The 14,999-nt window shown below is 37.8% G+C and overlaps 2 protein-coding genes across 2 annotated transcripts; both read left to right on the forward strand.

The window, feature by feature from the left end:
- The first annotated feature begins 479 nt into the window (after positions 1–479).
- LOC129248713 (histidine-rich glycoprotein-like) lies at positions 480–1,247 on the forward strand. Its single transcript, XM_054888340.1, has 2 exons — positions 480–1,050; positions 1,102–1,247. The coding sequence occupies exons 1-2, from the start codon at positions 480–482 to the stop codon at positions 1,245–1,247; spliced, it is 717 nt and encodes a 238-aa protein (XP_054744315.1).
- Positions 1,248–5,500: 4,253 nt separating this feature from the next.
- On the forward strand, positions 5,501–6,330 carry LOC129248714 (histidine-rich glycoprotein-like). Its single transcript, XM_054888341.1, has 3 exons — positions 5,501–5,512; positions 5,587–6,133; positions 6,185–6,330. The coding sequence occupies exons 1-3, from the start codon at positions 5,501–5,503 to the stop codon at positions 6,328–6,330; spliced, it is 705 nt and encodes a 234-aa protein (XP_054744316.1).
- Positions 6,331–14,999: the final 8,669 nt, after the last annotated feature.

Raw genomic sequence — 14,999 nt, forward strand, 5'->3', positions numbered from 1 at the left:
TAAATATTTTGTATGTAAATAAATATTTGGTGAAAGTTTGCCCCTTTTATGACTCAAAAATTATGAACAATTGTTATATAAATAGAATATATTAGAAAAAAAATGTAAAAAGAGAATACCAAAGTCAGCTAAAAATTTGTAGCCGGCAATCACTAATTGCGAATTTGTTAGCTCATTTGCTAAACTCAGTTTTGCAGTTCGTACTTTGGTAGGCGTTGTCTTTGTTGCAATTACCGAATGGTTTCACCATCAGCTGTTCGAGGTGCATTGGGCAGTGAGGCACAAAAGTGCAAAATGTATCTCGAAAAAAATAAAACAAAAAAATGCGTATTTTCGGTCATGGTTTGGAGTATAAAAGAGCAGGTCAGTGTTAACTTAAACACAGTCCGTCAAGATCTATCACAGCTCATTTAGTTTGGAACAATGGCCATTAAGGTGAGTTTAGCGTAATATTGTTTAAACTGTATACTCTTATCTGTATGTACTTTCTTGCTTTCATCTTCTGCCAGATTTTCGCTGCGCTCACATGTTGCCTCGCACTGACCGCGATAACCGCTACGCCATATGGTCATCATGGACATGATGGTGGTCATGGAGGATATGCTGGTGGTCACGGAGGACATGATGGTGGTCATGGAGGACATGGTGGTGGTCATGGATTTGAAGTTCATAGTGGTGGATCCAGCCACGCTTCTGTACATTTAGTTTCACATGACGATCATCATGGTGATCATGGACATCATGGTCATCATGGACATGGTCACGATGATGGACATGATTCACATGCTGAGTATCATTTCAACTATGGTGTTAAGGATAAGAAGACGGGTGATATCAAAGAGCACAGCGAAAAGCGTGATGGTCATAAAGTATCCGGTCATTACGAGTTGATCGATGCGGATGGTCATAAGCGAAGTGTACATTATACCGCTGATAAACATAGCGGCTTCCATGCCGTGGTCCACCGTGAACCTACACATCATCATGTTCCCGATCACGGACACACCAGCTACTATGGTGGACACGCTGAGGTCGAATCTCACGAAGGAGGTCATAGAGGAAGTGATGGTGGTCAAGGGGGACATGATGGCGGTTATGGAGGACATCATGGTGGTCATGGTGGACATGACGGCGGTCATGGACATGGCGCCGGTCACAGCAGCCACTCTAGTGGTTTCTCAATCAAGCAAGAACATGGTGTTGCTCTCCATCATCATGGTGGTCACGACGGTCATGGAGGTCATTAGATAATTTAGTTATTTACTGTTCAAAACTGCGGCAATTTTTCTTCAATCTAATGTGACAAATATTAGCTTTAAACTTTACATAAATCATTTTGAAATATTTTTTTGTACCAATAAAGCAGAATTAAATAAGAACTAAGTTTTTTTGCAATTTTTACAAATTTCCCAGAAGTTATAATATCGCCTTTATGATATATACGTGCGATTATACGAATGGTTTGATGACCAATACTCACAGAGTGAGCATTCATAATGCATACATATGTACATATATAATTATTATTATTATCACATGTAATCGTATTTATAAAAAAAGTTATAAAAGTTATAATATAATAAGGTTTGTTTCACTGGTAAGAGCTTGCCTTTGCTCGTCTCGAATGCTGTTGTAATGGCCGTATTCTCGAAATCATTATCTGTAACTAATGTAACTAATAATTAGAAAAAACTTTGAAAATATTCTCAACATTTCTAACCAACTAACTTCGAAGATCCCTCTTAGGGATTAAAGAATATACCATCAATCGGCCAAGGGATGTGTTCTTTCGCCCCTACTTTGGGTGGGGTTAAGGTAGTAGCATACGCCGATGACTTGGTCCCGATGGTATCGGGACCGTTTCCCACAGTCATGGCTGAGATTTTGGAAAGGTCACTGGCTGTACTCAGTCGCTGGGCTGCCACTTGTGGCCTCTGCGTGAACTCTGACAAAACGGAGCTGGTGCTATTTACCAGAAAATATAAACCTCCACCCTCGATTTTCTCAATTAAACAACCAAACCCCATTGGAAGCTCCAAACTCCATTGGAAGCTACACATTGAAAATCGGGTAAAGGCTATACTGGGCGCCTTCTGCTCCTGCAAATCTATGTTCGGTAAAAAATGGGGACTCGAGCCACAGGTCGTGCTGTGGGTGTACAACGCAGTGGTTTTGCCAATTTTAACGTATGGGTGCCTGGTTTGGTTGGAAGCTCTTCGGAAGGGCTATAATATCACTAAACTGGGGAAGGTGCAAAGGACTGTATGCATTGGCATCACCAGGAGACCATCTCCCAAGGGATATGGTAGCATTTTCGGGCAGTTAACAGCGTATTTGTCGGAACTTCGAACAGATTTCTCTATCCGCAAACTGGAGTTTGAGGGTCGTGCTAGAGCAATCTTTCCAAATCTGGTTGGCTGTAGATATCTCCCTGATGGAATTCTCATAATTGGTATGAAAACGGCGCTTAAGTGCTATTTGAGGAGTGGCAGGTGCACTTCAACCATTTCACCTACCTACCTACCTACCTAACTGTATTAGAATGCTTCATAGAATCCAAAATATAAATGAGGAGCAAAAAACGTGAGTCGTAATATTAAGCGACTTTAGTGCTAAAGAAATTAAGATGAAAAAATGAAAGCTTGTAAGGATTTAATCAGACTATATCGCAAATGAATATTTTCCAAGGTATAAAATTTAAAATGTGTTTGCTTTAGTCCATATAAGAATTGCAGATGTTATCAGTTTCACTAATACAAGGCAAAAGTAATTAAATCAAAAATTATGAACTGGTGAAACTCAATCAAATCGAAGCAATTCAATTGTTCCGAAAAGTTTGGTCCTTTTTGATTATTAAAAATATTTTTTGTAAATATATTCATATAAATTAGAAAAAGCTCTTATTATAGACACTTAAACTCTAATAAGCCACAACCCTAAATGTTTATCCCTAATATCAAAATACAACTCCGCAACTAAAGCAAGAAGAAGTTTAAAAAACTCAAAAGCATTTGGCATCTTAAAGACTTTTGGAGATCAAATTGCGGACAAAATACAGCCAAAAGTCTTTCAGACTCCCTAATTACTGTAATTCAAGCTGAAATCAATACCGCAACAAAAGCAGCTGAATTATCTTTGGAATGAACTGCTCCTAATACTCGGATAAACATTTTCACTGATAGTCAAGCGGCTATAAAAGCAATTATAGCTCCTTGCACTAACTCGGAGTGCAGTCCAAAATGGATGAACTCTGCGGAAATGGAAAGGTCACTATTTAGTGGATAACAGGACACAAAGGAATACTTGCAGAATGAAATGAGAGAGCCGATGAGCTCACTAAGGTAGGTACGTCAGACATTTACCTATCACTCTCCTTTCTGAAACGAAACTGAATGAGGAACTAGCTTTGGAAACACAGGCGATATGGTCAACCTCGTACAAAACTGGCAAAACTATGCTAAGAAATTGGAATACGAAAACTACAAACTTTATTTTCTCACTTTCTATGAAAGACTGTAAAATATTGCACGGGACACTGTCCCACCCAATATCACCCAGTCGAAATGGGATTAGTCCAGAGCGATGCATGTAATGCTTGTAACGAAGCGAATGCTAGGGGTAATTTACTTCTTCGCCACCGCCCTGCTCTTTGTAGGACTCGACAAATGTGTCTCCTTAAGTGTTTGGTTGAAATGCTGCCACCATTTAAGCAAAAAGAAGGGAGTCTGCGCGCGTCTACTAAAAGTATACAAATTGTGTAGTGACTGTTTGGAATATCAGTCTTCGCACTCCGTTCTATTCAACCCAAGGCCATGCAGGCACCATCGGCTGCTGAGTCTTGAACCGTAACATCGCAGTTCAGTTCTGATGGAAATTGTGCATTTTCTTTCTCGCACAACAATGCAGTACAGCCCGATCAAGGAAATATTTACTTGAAATGTGGTTAATCCCCAAACTAGTGGACTGTTGTAAATTTTTGTTTTTGATAACCCAACAAAATATAGTTTTATCAAAAATAATCCTTTGTGTTTGGGTTGGCTTCGAAAAAGTCGCATGCCACCAAAGTAAATGATGTTCTGTTGGTGAACATAAGCGTAAGTTCCTCGGGCATTACATCAGGTTGCATTACAGCTGCATTCACCCCTGAAAAATATCTCTCATGGTAGCACCTTTTAAGCCATTTCTATGAGAAATAATCAAATCTTTAAATATGGTCACTCTATTTCATCCAAAACGAAAGCATGTTTTATAAAAAAACATCGATTACGTTTCTAAAAGAAAACGTCGCTGTAAAATAAGGTTTTCATAGCCAAAATATACTTCTCATTTTGCAATGATATGGTGAGAGTGAGCTTAAAGAAACTTCTGCAGGAGTTTCAGTCACTAAGAGCAGTGCTACTGAGTTTCATCCCAAAAATGGCCACACAGTGATGCCATTAAATTGTCCAAAGCAGTTGTTCGATAAGGAACATTTTACTCATTTCTTGTTGTTGCTTACAGCCAGCTACGTATTATAATACCAAGTGAACTTACTTGATCTAGATAACAGCTGCCTTGGTAAAGCTAACAAGATGGTTGACGAAAGGACGATTAAGGCAATTATTATAACCACGCGGTTAGGTTGGGTTGTATTGCCAGCCTAATGCAATACATACTCGTGAGTCACAGTGACTCTAAACATTGCATAAGTTAGTTATCAAGTATTACTCCGCATACGACTAGATGCTATTTGATATACATACCTATTATGGGTAATTAATCTGAACGAACTCCCACTGGTATTCGACGTCGCCAAATCGGTGCCATCTAGAATGTTTCTTTGAATTTAGTTTGGCTCAATCGGACGGATCCTGCACAATCACGCAATGTCATCATCATCCGCTATGGTAGCAGATGAAGTATGTAGATGTACAAGAGATATTTTCACAGGTAATCAGAACTCAGTGTTATATGGCATGGTGGAGATCCTGTGAAGTCACTCAACCATATGTTATGATCCCAAATTCGCTCAAAACTGCAAATCTTGCATTTTTTTTGTTTTTTTTTTCGATTGCTCTTTCGAACCTTGAATTGCATTTGTAAAAAGATATTTCTTGAGAATTCGAATGCGGCACATTGTTTTAAATAAACGCCCAATTTTATTAAATTAAATAAAGTTTTTTTTTGTTTTGGAGTCTTTATAGTTATTTAGCTACAGTAATAATTAGGCAAATACATATTCATGTATGTATGTATGCACATTTGTAAGCTCATTTGCTAAACTCAGTTTTGCAGTTTGTACTTTGGTAGGCGTTGTCTTTGTTGCAATTACCGAATAGTTTCCCCATCAGCTATTCGAGGTGCATTGGGCAGTGAGGCACAAAAGTGCAAAATGTATATCGAAAAAAATAAAACAAAAAAATGCTTATTTTCGGTCATTGTTTGGGGTATAAAAGAGCAGGTCAGTGTTCACTTTAACGCAGTCCGTCAAGATCTATCACAGCTCATTTAGTTTGGAACAATGGCCATTAAGGTGAGTTTAGCATAATATTGTTTTTACTGTATACTCTTATCTGTACCTACTTTTTTGCTTTCTCCTTCTGCCAGATTTTCGCTGCGCTCACATGTTGCCTCGCACTGACCGCGATAACCGCTACGCCGTATGGCCATCATGGACATGATGGTGGTCATGGAGGATATGGTGGTGGTCACGGAGGACATGATGGCGGTCATGGAGGACATGGTGGTGGTCATGGATTTGAAGTTCATAGTGGTGGATCCAGCCATGCATCTGTACATTTAGTTTCACATGACGATCATCATAGTGATCATGGTCATCATGGTCACCATGGTCATGGACATGGCCACGATGATGGACATGATTCACATGCTGAGTATCATTTCAACTATGGTGTTAAGGATAAGAAGACGGGTGATATCAAAGAGCACAGCGAAAAGCGTGATGGTCATAAGGTATCCGGTCATTACGAGTTGATCGATGCGGATGGTCATAAGCGAAGTGTCCATTATACCGCTGATAAACACAGCGGCTTCCATGCCGTGGTCCACCGAGAACCTACACATCATCATGTTCCCGATCACGGACACACCAGCTACTATGGTGGACACGCTGAGGTCGAATCTCACGAAGGAGGTCATGGAGGAAGTGATGGTGGTCATGGTGGACATGATGGCGGTTATGGAGGACATCATGGTGGTCATGGTGGACATGACGGCGGTCATGGACATGGCGCCGGTCACAGCAGCCACTCTAGTGGTTTCTCAATCAAGCAAGAACATGGTGTTGCTCTCCATCATCATGGTGGTCACGACGGTCATGGGGGTCATTAGCTGATTTAGTTTAATATATTTAAGATTACGGCAATTTAACGTGGATACCAAAAATGTACTTTATAGTGTTAAAAATATTTCTTTTCCCTTTTACTTAGTTTATCGTAAGTTTTTGTTTTGCAAATGTCAATAAAGCCAATGACAAAATTGATTTTGTTTTTTATTTTGTTGTGGAAGTAGTCGTATCATCTGCATAGGAACTTTCCTCGCTGGCATCTATGGCATCGATGGCTCCAAAACAAAAACCTACTTTAGAATTGGCGCAGATCGTTACTTAATATTGTTGTTTTTAAAACATTTTCAACAATACTTATTTTTTGTAGTAGGAGGCAGTAGTATTTCTCAATTACCCACTAGATCTAGCTAAATTCATGTGAAAAGCTTTTTTAATCGATTTAAATGTGCGGCCTTCTAAAATTGCTGCGTGATTGGTCCACCTCTGCTAGAATTGGGGAGGATTTCACCGAGCAGCTGTATATCGAATATGAGTTCAGACAGGAGACTCTTCAGTGTTTCTGATTCCCTCAGATCCGAAGTTGTCGATTGCTCTGCCTTTCATAAATTTAGTAAGTAAGTATCTTAGCTAAGGCTGGTAGCCAACGAGGACAGGCAAAGTGCCCCCTGTCATCAAACAAGCAGACAATTTAATCGTTTTTAGGCACCCGCGCCACTGTTGAGGGTTATTATTTTAAAGTAGTGGAATATTTCATTGGAATACAAGGAAGCATGTCTCTCTAATGAATGCTACCTTAAACTGAGTAAGCAACAACTTTAAGAAGAAGGTATGCGCTAATTGCATATGTATATAAATACTGTCAGCATCAAAAGAAAGTGTACACCACATATTGATAAGTTTTGACTATTTATTTATTTATTTTCTAATTTATATTATTTTTTTATAAAAACATAGTTTATACTACAACAAAAACCATATAAACTAAAGTATCGAACTTAGTGAAAATTCAGCAAATTTTCATCAAAGTTGAAACCTTTTACACAGAATTTTTAGAAAAATTTCGGGTATGCAATTTTATATCTCGTTTTTGTGTAGTAAAGTGCATGTTTTGAGTGGTTTAAAATTATTTTGATTTTTGGCATTTTTTCTACTGACGGGTGGTTGGGTTGGGTTGGGTATTTTCTTCTCTACAAAAAAAAGTGGAGTGGGTGTGGGTTAAATGCACAAGACCACGACCGATAAATTCTCAAAAAGCAATGTGATTATTAACCTACGTGAAACTTGCACCTTACTACACCAAATTGTTTTTTTTTTTCATATCTTTTTAAGAGAAATTGTAGAGTTTTTACATATTTTTTTTGCCCTTTGCTATTGGTAAACAAAAACTTGACGAACCCAGTATTTCATAAGTTAAAAGTTGATCGGAAAGAAACAGTTCAAAAACGGAATTTAAGGAACAAAATTTAGGCGCCAAGTCATTTCTTCCCTTTCTAGTACTTCCCAGGCAACTCGTTATACGGGATGGTCCCATAGGTATAATCATATGTTTATATCTGTAGGGTGGCCAATAGCCGACACTTCCACCTAAAAGTTCTTTTGTGTCTTACAACATTTTTTAGAAGTAGTTAAAACTAGTCCTATTGACTGGCACTACTACCTTAAATGTATTATATCAGGTTCTTTTTAACGAAGATATTCCCTGCCTCAGGTTGGGAATTGGTTGAAATTCTTATTCTTTCAGTAAATTTTCCGCCTTTCAGAAATTTTATAATTTCAGAATATCTGTTCATTTGCTGTTTCAGGCGCGGAGATTCGAACTACTGCACAGATCGGTAGTCACGCACCAAGCTATTCGGCTACGTCAGGCGCTTGGTTATGGGACTTACGAGATTGGTTTGCGATATGATATTGTACGTTGACTACATTTCTGGGTTCCAAAAGTGCCTATCAGGCAACAAATCTGGCGTGTTAGCGACTACAGTCTCTACTGAAATTAAAACTTGAATCATACACTGTAAAAACCATGTATGCAACAACAAAAAAAGAAACAGAAAATAATAAAATTGCGTGCTTTGTCTCTTTAAGGGGGAAGCCTCATGTAGAAGCCTCAAAAAATCGATTTTTTTTCTATAATCTGAAAATATAATATCTTAAAAATACCTATATTGTGAAATTTTCATGCCGAAATTCTGAATATTATAGCTTCTACAGACCACTAACTAGGTAGAAATCGATAGGTTAAGAGCAATAAATAGAGCAGCTTGGGACCTCGCGCCGTAGGCAGCCGACAAGAAATTCAATTTTGGAAAACAAAAAATGAAAAAAAAAAATTGTTTTTTTGTACTCTCGAAAGGTTAAATAAAAATGTGTTAAAGCTTCAAAATAATATAATTATTTTATCACCTTTAAAAATATGTTTAAAAAATTACCGAATTTGAGGCTACTACATGAGGCTCCCCCCTTAAGGTTCATTGAATGCGATCGAATTCCAAATTAATAAACTGGGATTTTTTTGAGGTCACTAAATACAAATCTAGTGTCGGGGCTTCAAATTGTACAAAGGCGGACGCAAAATTACTTTATATCTTCAAATTAAGCAATGATTTTGCGTCCGCATTGTAGCCGTACGCCCCCATTCATCTTTTATTTTCTACGTTGGGAGCTCCTGCAACGGCCCTCCACAAATTCATCTCCGAATGTCTTCACACAGTTGCATCAGATAGACATGTTGGTGTTGATAATTAACAGTATTTTTAATATTTTTTTATTTTTGTATCTCACAAGTGTCACTTGCCATAGCCGTGTATTAAAATATTTGTGCGAGTACGCACTTACGTACGTTCGTATGATACATACTTGAGAAAAAGTTGCAACCTTGCCTTCGTGGAAGACGTATAAATGCCATGCAACAGTCACCCATACTCACTGCGACACGTACAGATTCGAATTCGAATAATCTGCAACAGACAAGCCAGCCAGCCGTCAATTTAGGTGAGTGGCGTGGATGAGTGAATATGCGAAAGGCAACACGGCAAGTGACAGCATCTAAGGCAGCTGCAGCAACAACAACTCAAGCGACAGTGGCAGTGGCGTGTACAGAATATTCATTAGCGTTGACAGTTGAAATGCTAATTATTGTCAAATTAATTTAGCCAGCTGTCAGCTTAAATGCATTAAGCGTACGAACTCGTACAAAATAAATGAATATATTTGTATGTATGTGTGTGTGTATATATGTAAATGCATACACATGCATATGCACATGGTGCAAAGGGGCGTACATTTGTATGTATGTATGTTTAAATATGCAGCAGAAAAAAATGTAAATGCATGCAATAAAATGTGAGAAATAATTGCAAGCAACCGAGGACTGTGAAAAAATGCATTTGTATGGATGAATGTGAGGCATTTCGATGGAGGGCGGAACTACGAATTTGTACAAGCGCATGTATAAATCAATGAGTGGCTATGACTATGAAAATAATATGCAGGTGTATAAAAAAGTTATTCACAAGTGTGGAATAGGGTGCGGCCCGTCAGTTCGTTCACTTGACTGTCGTTTGACATATTTCGCACCAATTCACTGCAAATTAACTCAACTGACGAATAGCCATAATGCCGCACTTGCCGTTCACTGGAAACGTGGGCGCAGTGGGTCATCGTCGTTTTTCGTATAAAAATGTATACATTTCGGGTGATTTTTTTAAAAGGTTGAGAAATTAAAATCATAATATTAGGTGCGCAACTAAATTCACGCTGTTTGTCAATAGATGCCGCCAGCAGTGTGTGCTAGTCGATTCTAACATAACCTAAGCGTCATAAACCAAGCTTAGACATATGGTAAACAAACTGCTTCGACACATTAGTGATTTTGTTTTGGTATCATATACTTTTGGTTTTGTGGAAATGTCTGATTTTGTGCCGAATAATCGTCATTTGCGGGAAATGTTGATTTTCCTCTTTCATTCGAAAAAACGGCGGCTGAAGTGCATTGAGAGCTACAAAAAGTTCATGGAGATGCTACTTTAAGTGAAACAACGTGCGAGATTGGTTCCGTCGCTTTAGAGACGGGGATTTTAATGTGGACGACCGTCCGCGTGAAGGAAGGCCAAAAACCTTCGAAGACGCTGAATTGGAGGCATTGCTCAATGAGGATACGTGTCAAACGCAAGTGTTAGAGTTACCCGCCAATCCATTTCCAAGCGATTCCATGCTTTGGGAATGATTCAGAAACAGGGGACTTGGGTTCCTTATGAGTTAAAAGCAAGAGATGTTGAACGTCGTTTTTTCGCCTGTGAACAACTGCTCCAGCGGCAAGGAAAGAAAAAGGAAGGGTTTTCTTCATAGCACCGGGACGGGTGATGAAAAATGGATTCATTACAGCAATCCAAAGAAAAGAAAGTCATGGAGTCTGCCCGGTCATGCTTCTATGTTGTCGCCTCGGCCGAATATTCACGCTGCGAAGGTTGTATTATGTATTTGGTGTGACCAAGTTGGTTTTATTTATTATGAACTGTTAAAACCAAGCGAAACCATCACTGGGGATCAGTATCGACTTTAATTGATGCGATTGAGCCGAGCACTACGCGAGAAGTGGCCGCAATACGCGGAGAGACATGGAAAAATGATTTTACAGAATGGCAACGCTCCATCTCACGTTGCCAAACCCATTGAAACCTACCTGGAAACACCGAAATGGGGATTCCTTCCCAACCAGCCATATTCTCCAGATATTGCGCCGTCCGATTATCAGCTGTTCCGATGGATGGCACATGGTCTAGCTATCCAGCTGGATCAGCAGTTCCATTTAAATGAAGACATCTAAAAATGGCTTGATCCATGGACATATTCCAATTTCAGACGATTCGTTAGAATAGTTGTTTTTTTTACAACACCAAGCCGAAAAAAGTCGTTTCGAGATAAATGAGTGTAAAGGAGCGTGCGGACCGCTCTCTACCTAAATAGTTAATGGGCTGTAGAAGCTATAATATTGGGAATTTCTGCATGAAAATTTCACAGTATATTTTTAAGGTACTATACTTTCGAAGTATTTGAAAAATATCGATTTTTTGAAATTTCTAGATCACCGGGTCCCCTTAACTACACCTTTTGTATTCAATTAAATAATAAAAATTACGACATTTGCGTATTTTGAATGACATTCTAGAATTCTTAATTATTAAGTGAAATTGATATGGTTCCTATTTAAAACCCCGTTACTGATCAACATTCGCTAGATTGCTTTGAAAATATTTTTTACACACTCGTGCGCATTAAGAGTTGACCGCATTTTGAGTGAGCGCTCGTAAAAACTAATCAAACGCCACATCACGCTATAACTTAATAAATTTTGCATATGACAAGCGCTGCCTACTGCCATTATTATGCTGCTTCGGCCATGCACTTCAAGTGGGCGTTAATGCGTTAATGAATGTGTAAACGTGAAATGGTAGCTTAATGATTCTTTTTTCCACCTCTTAAAGTGAATTTATAATTTTTCCTTGTTGTGACGCCTACGTGAGATGCTTCGTTAGTTTTTTTTTAATTCATAAACATTTTGCTTTATATGCATGCAAGTGCGTTTTGGCTAAGAAACTTGTTGATCTGTAAGTTTGGTATAATGAAAATAAAATAAATTAAATAATTTATGTCTCTGATGAATAAAGCTTTTTTCGATTAAAGTTTTAAATTTAACACGGAAGATCCCGCACTGAAAAGCAGAATTTAATCTAAAAAACCGTCAATATTAATCGTTTTGATGCGTGAGCTTTAATGTTCGAGCCCAGGTTGCAAGCTATTGACATGATCAATTAATGTTGGTTAGTTGGTACTTGCCAGATAGCTGACCACAGAATTGTTATCGCCAGAGCGAGCCAAAAAATGGAAATACTTGTAATTCTGTTTGAATTCTACCAATACATGGGGAATATTATGTACCTCGTCCTTTTAAGTCAAGACGAAGAGACAAATCCTCAGTTGTCCTCAGTAAATCATGTTTCGGAGTTTCTTTTTATACTTTTCATGTTAGACGCCTTACATGAGCGCATTCAAAAGAAATTTGTGCGCTTCGCTTTAAATTATTTACACTTTGCTCTCCGCTATGCCTGATAGTTAATTGACTTGAATTCCTTTGGTGAACTCTTGAATTTATATAGCGAATATCATTAGTGGCAGAATTAATTGCTATAAGTTATTAGAGCACATTTTGTTCATTGTTCCTCTCAAATACTTGTGGCACAATAATTTGTTTTATAAAGGGTGGTTAAGTTTCAAGGGCCGGTGTTGATTTTGAATAAAATACAATTTTTTTAGGAAATTATTGTAATTTCTCTTTATTATGATAATATTGGTGTGGCTCAATGAAACAAAATATCGGCCCAATGGCTGCTGCGGTCTCGGCGGCACCCCACCATCCGATGGCCCAAATTTGCGATGACGCTGAGGCATAATTGAGGTTCTATGCCGTGAATGTGCCGAATTATCCCATCCTTTAGCTCTTGAATTGTTGCTGGCTTATCGGGGTACACCTTTTCTTTCAAATAACCCCAAAGAAAGTAGTCCAACGGTGTCGTTGACGTTTAGGTGTGGTTCACGTTCAACAGCGGACGCAAACGGCTGGATAATGGAGCTGATGATAATAATAAAGCGAATTTGAACAGGAATATGCAAGGCGCTTGTATTAAGACTGTATCTCTCGTGTCGAACTCACTTTTTACCGTTAAGAAAACGAGATTATTCCCTCTCACTAGATGATTGTTGATAGTAAGGCACTAAATTTTCATGCAGCTTATGCATTTTTTCTGTAGCTGAACAGTTTTAGATCTCGACGCTTAAAAAAATAAACTCCATATCCGTCCAGCGTTCAAGCAAAACTTGTCCGTCAGTCTTGCAGACTGCGCCACTCGAGGAGGGCAATCGTTAGATTTATTATTAGTAAATTTCACATAGTTTTATAAAAATTGGTTAGTTTGAAAATTTTATTCTATTTTATTTGTTTGTGTTTCACATTAATAAGGATCATGAACCCGCGTCTCTGTATTAAGTAGCAGACATACTCAGCACCATATACCCGCTGTCTCTTATTGACTTTTCTAACTAATTAGGTAACACACTTTATTAAAGAAATACAATTTTTATTATCAGAGATTTGCTTAAGACAAATATGCCTATGCAGTTGTAGGAACATCTTTTATCTTATTAAGTAAACACATTTGCATTTCAATTATTTTGTTTTAAAATTTTTTAAATATGACAACATTAAAAGTGCGTAAATGCGTACACATTTATTACGGATGTTGATCCCGAAATCCCGAAATACGTGCTCATATATTTTTAAATACCGAAAATTTCGGTTTTGCTGGATATAAATCCCGATGTAGTTTGTAAATTTAGGAATTTTTTTTGGCGTGAAACCTTATTGGAAAAAAGCCAATTAGCCAAATTATAAAAATTTCACATTTTGAAGAAAAGAATCGTCTACAAGTTTGCAGCATTGCCAATTCGAGAACATAGGCAACACTTACTGTAAAGTAGTGTTTTCATCGGCAGGTGTTAAATATAATATTATACAATGTGTTCAGATAATGGCTAGCAAACTGAAATTTAAATGTTTTGTTATTAGTACAAATTAATTTTAATTATTTATAATATAGCACAACATTTATAAGAACTGGTTGATGATTTAAAATATCTTTATTGGTCTATTTTGAATATAAAAAATAAGTTTCAAATTTATTACGTTTAATTTTCAGACAACTTTTCTTGCATCATAACGTAAAATCTTCCTAGTAATGTTTTGTAAGAAACAACATTTGGGTTATTCAATTTTTACGGACGATAAAAAGATATGGTCGGTAGGAGCCAAGTTCCACAAATGTTAACATAATACAGACATACGTGCCTACATACAATATGCAAATATATGTACACATATATATTTATGTATCTTTCGCAAATATGTTTCATACATTTTGCTATCGCATTCGCATGTTTTCACTCACAACGAGTTTGAATGTTCAACGACAGACATACTGAAATACATACAAACATATGTATGTAAGTAACAACGCACAAACTCGTACACACTAAACAAACAAGCGGGCTTGCGAACAAATACAGTCAGCCATTGCCACCCATTAACTGTCAACTCAATTTTAAATGGCACTTGCCACATTGACAAGTGACAGCATCATTTTGCTGTCACACCGAAAAAAGACAATTACGTACATATGTAAGTATGTACACATACATATCTACGCAAACAAGCGAATATGAATGGCAAAGCCGCACAAAAATGATGAATGCGAGAAAATGTGTATGTATGTGAGTGTGTGTGGTAAGCAAACAAAATGGTTGAATGCCTAAAGTGAAGTATGGAATGAATGAGGGGATGCGTGACTGGTTAAATACAATATATTTCGACTTTTATGTGTGTTTGGAAAATATAAACATAGATACACAAGCATAAATGGCCATTGAAATAGGTACGAATGCGTTAGAGCTAAGCTTTCGCAAAACAAGTTTTAATTACGCGGTTTAACCCTCTTTGGACACCGAATTAAAAACCTTCGGTTCCTGTTTGAGCATCCTTTTTAAGGGGTTAGTCAGAACAAGGACGGCGATCTGGTGACCGACATCCACCGCAATCTTAAATTATGGAGGGAACACTTCTCGAACCTGTTGAACAGTGATAGCTGCGCATGTCACAGAGAAT

The sequence above is a fragment of the Anastrepha obliqua genome, chromosome 5, assembly GCF_027943255.1.
Source record: "Anastrepha obliqua isolate idAnaObli1 chromosome 5, idAnaObli1_1.0, whole genome shotgun sequence".
Taxonomy (NCBI): Eukaryota; Metazoa; Arthropoda; class Insecta; order Diptera; family Tephritidae; genus Anastrepha; species Anastrepha obliqua.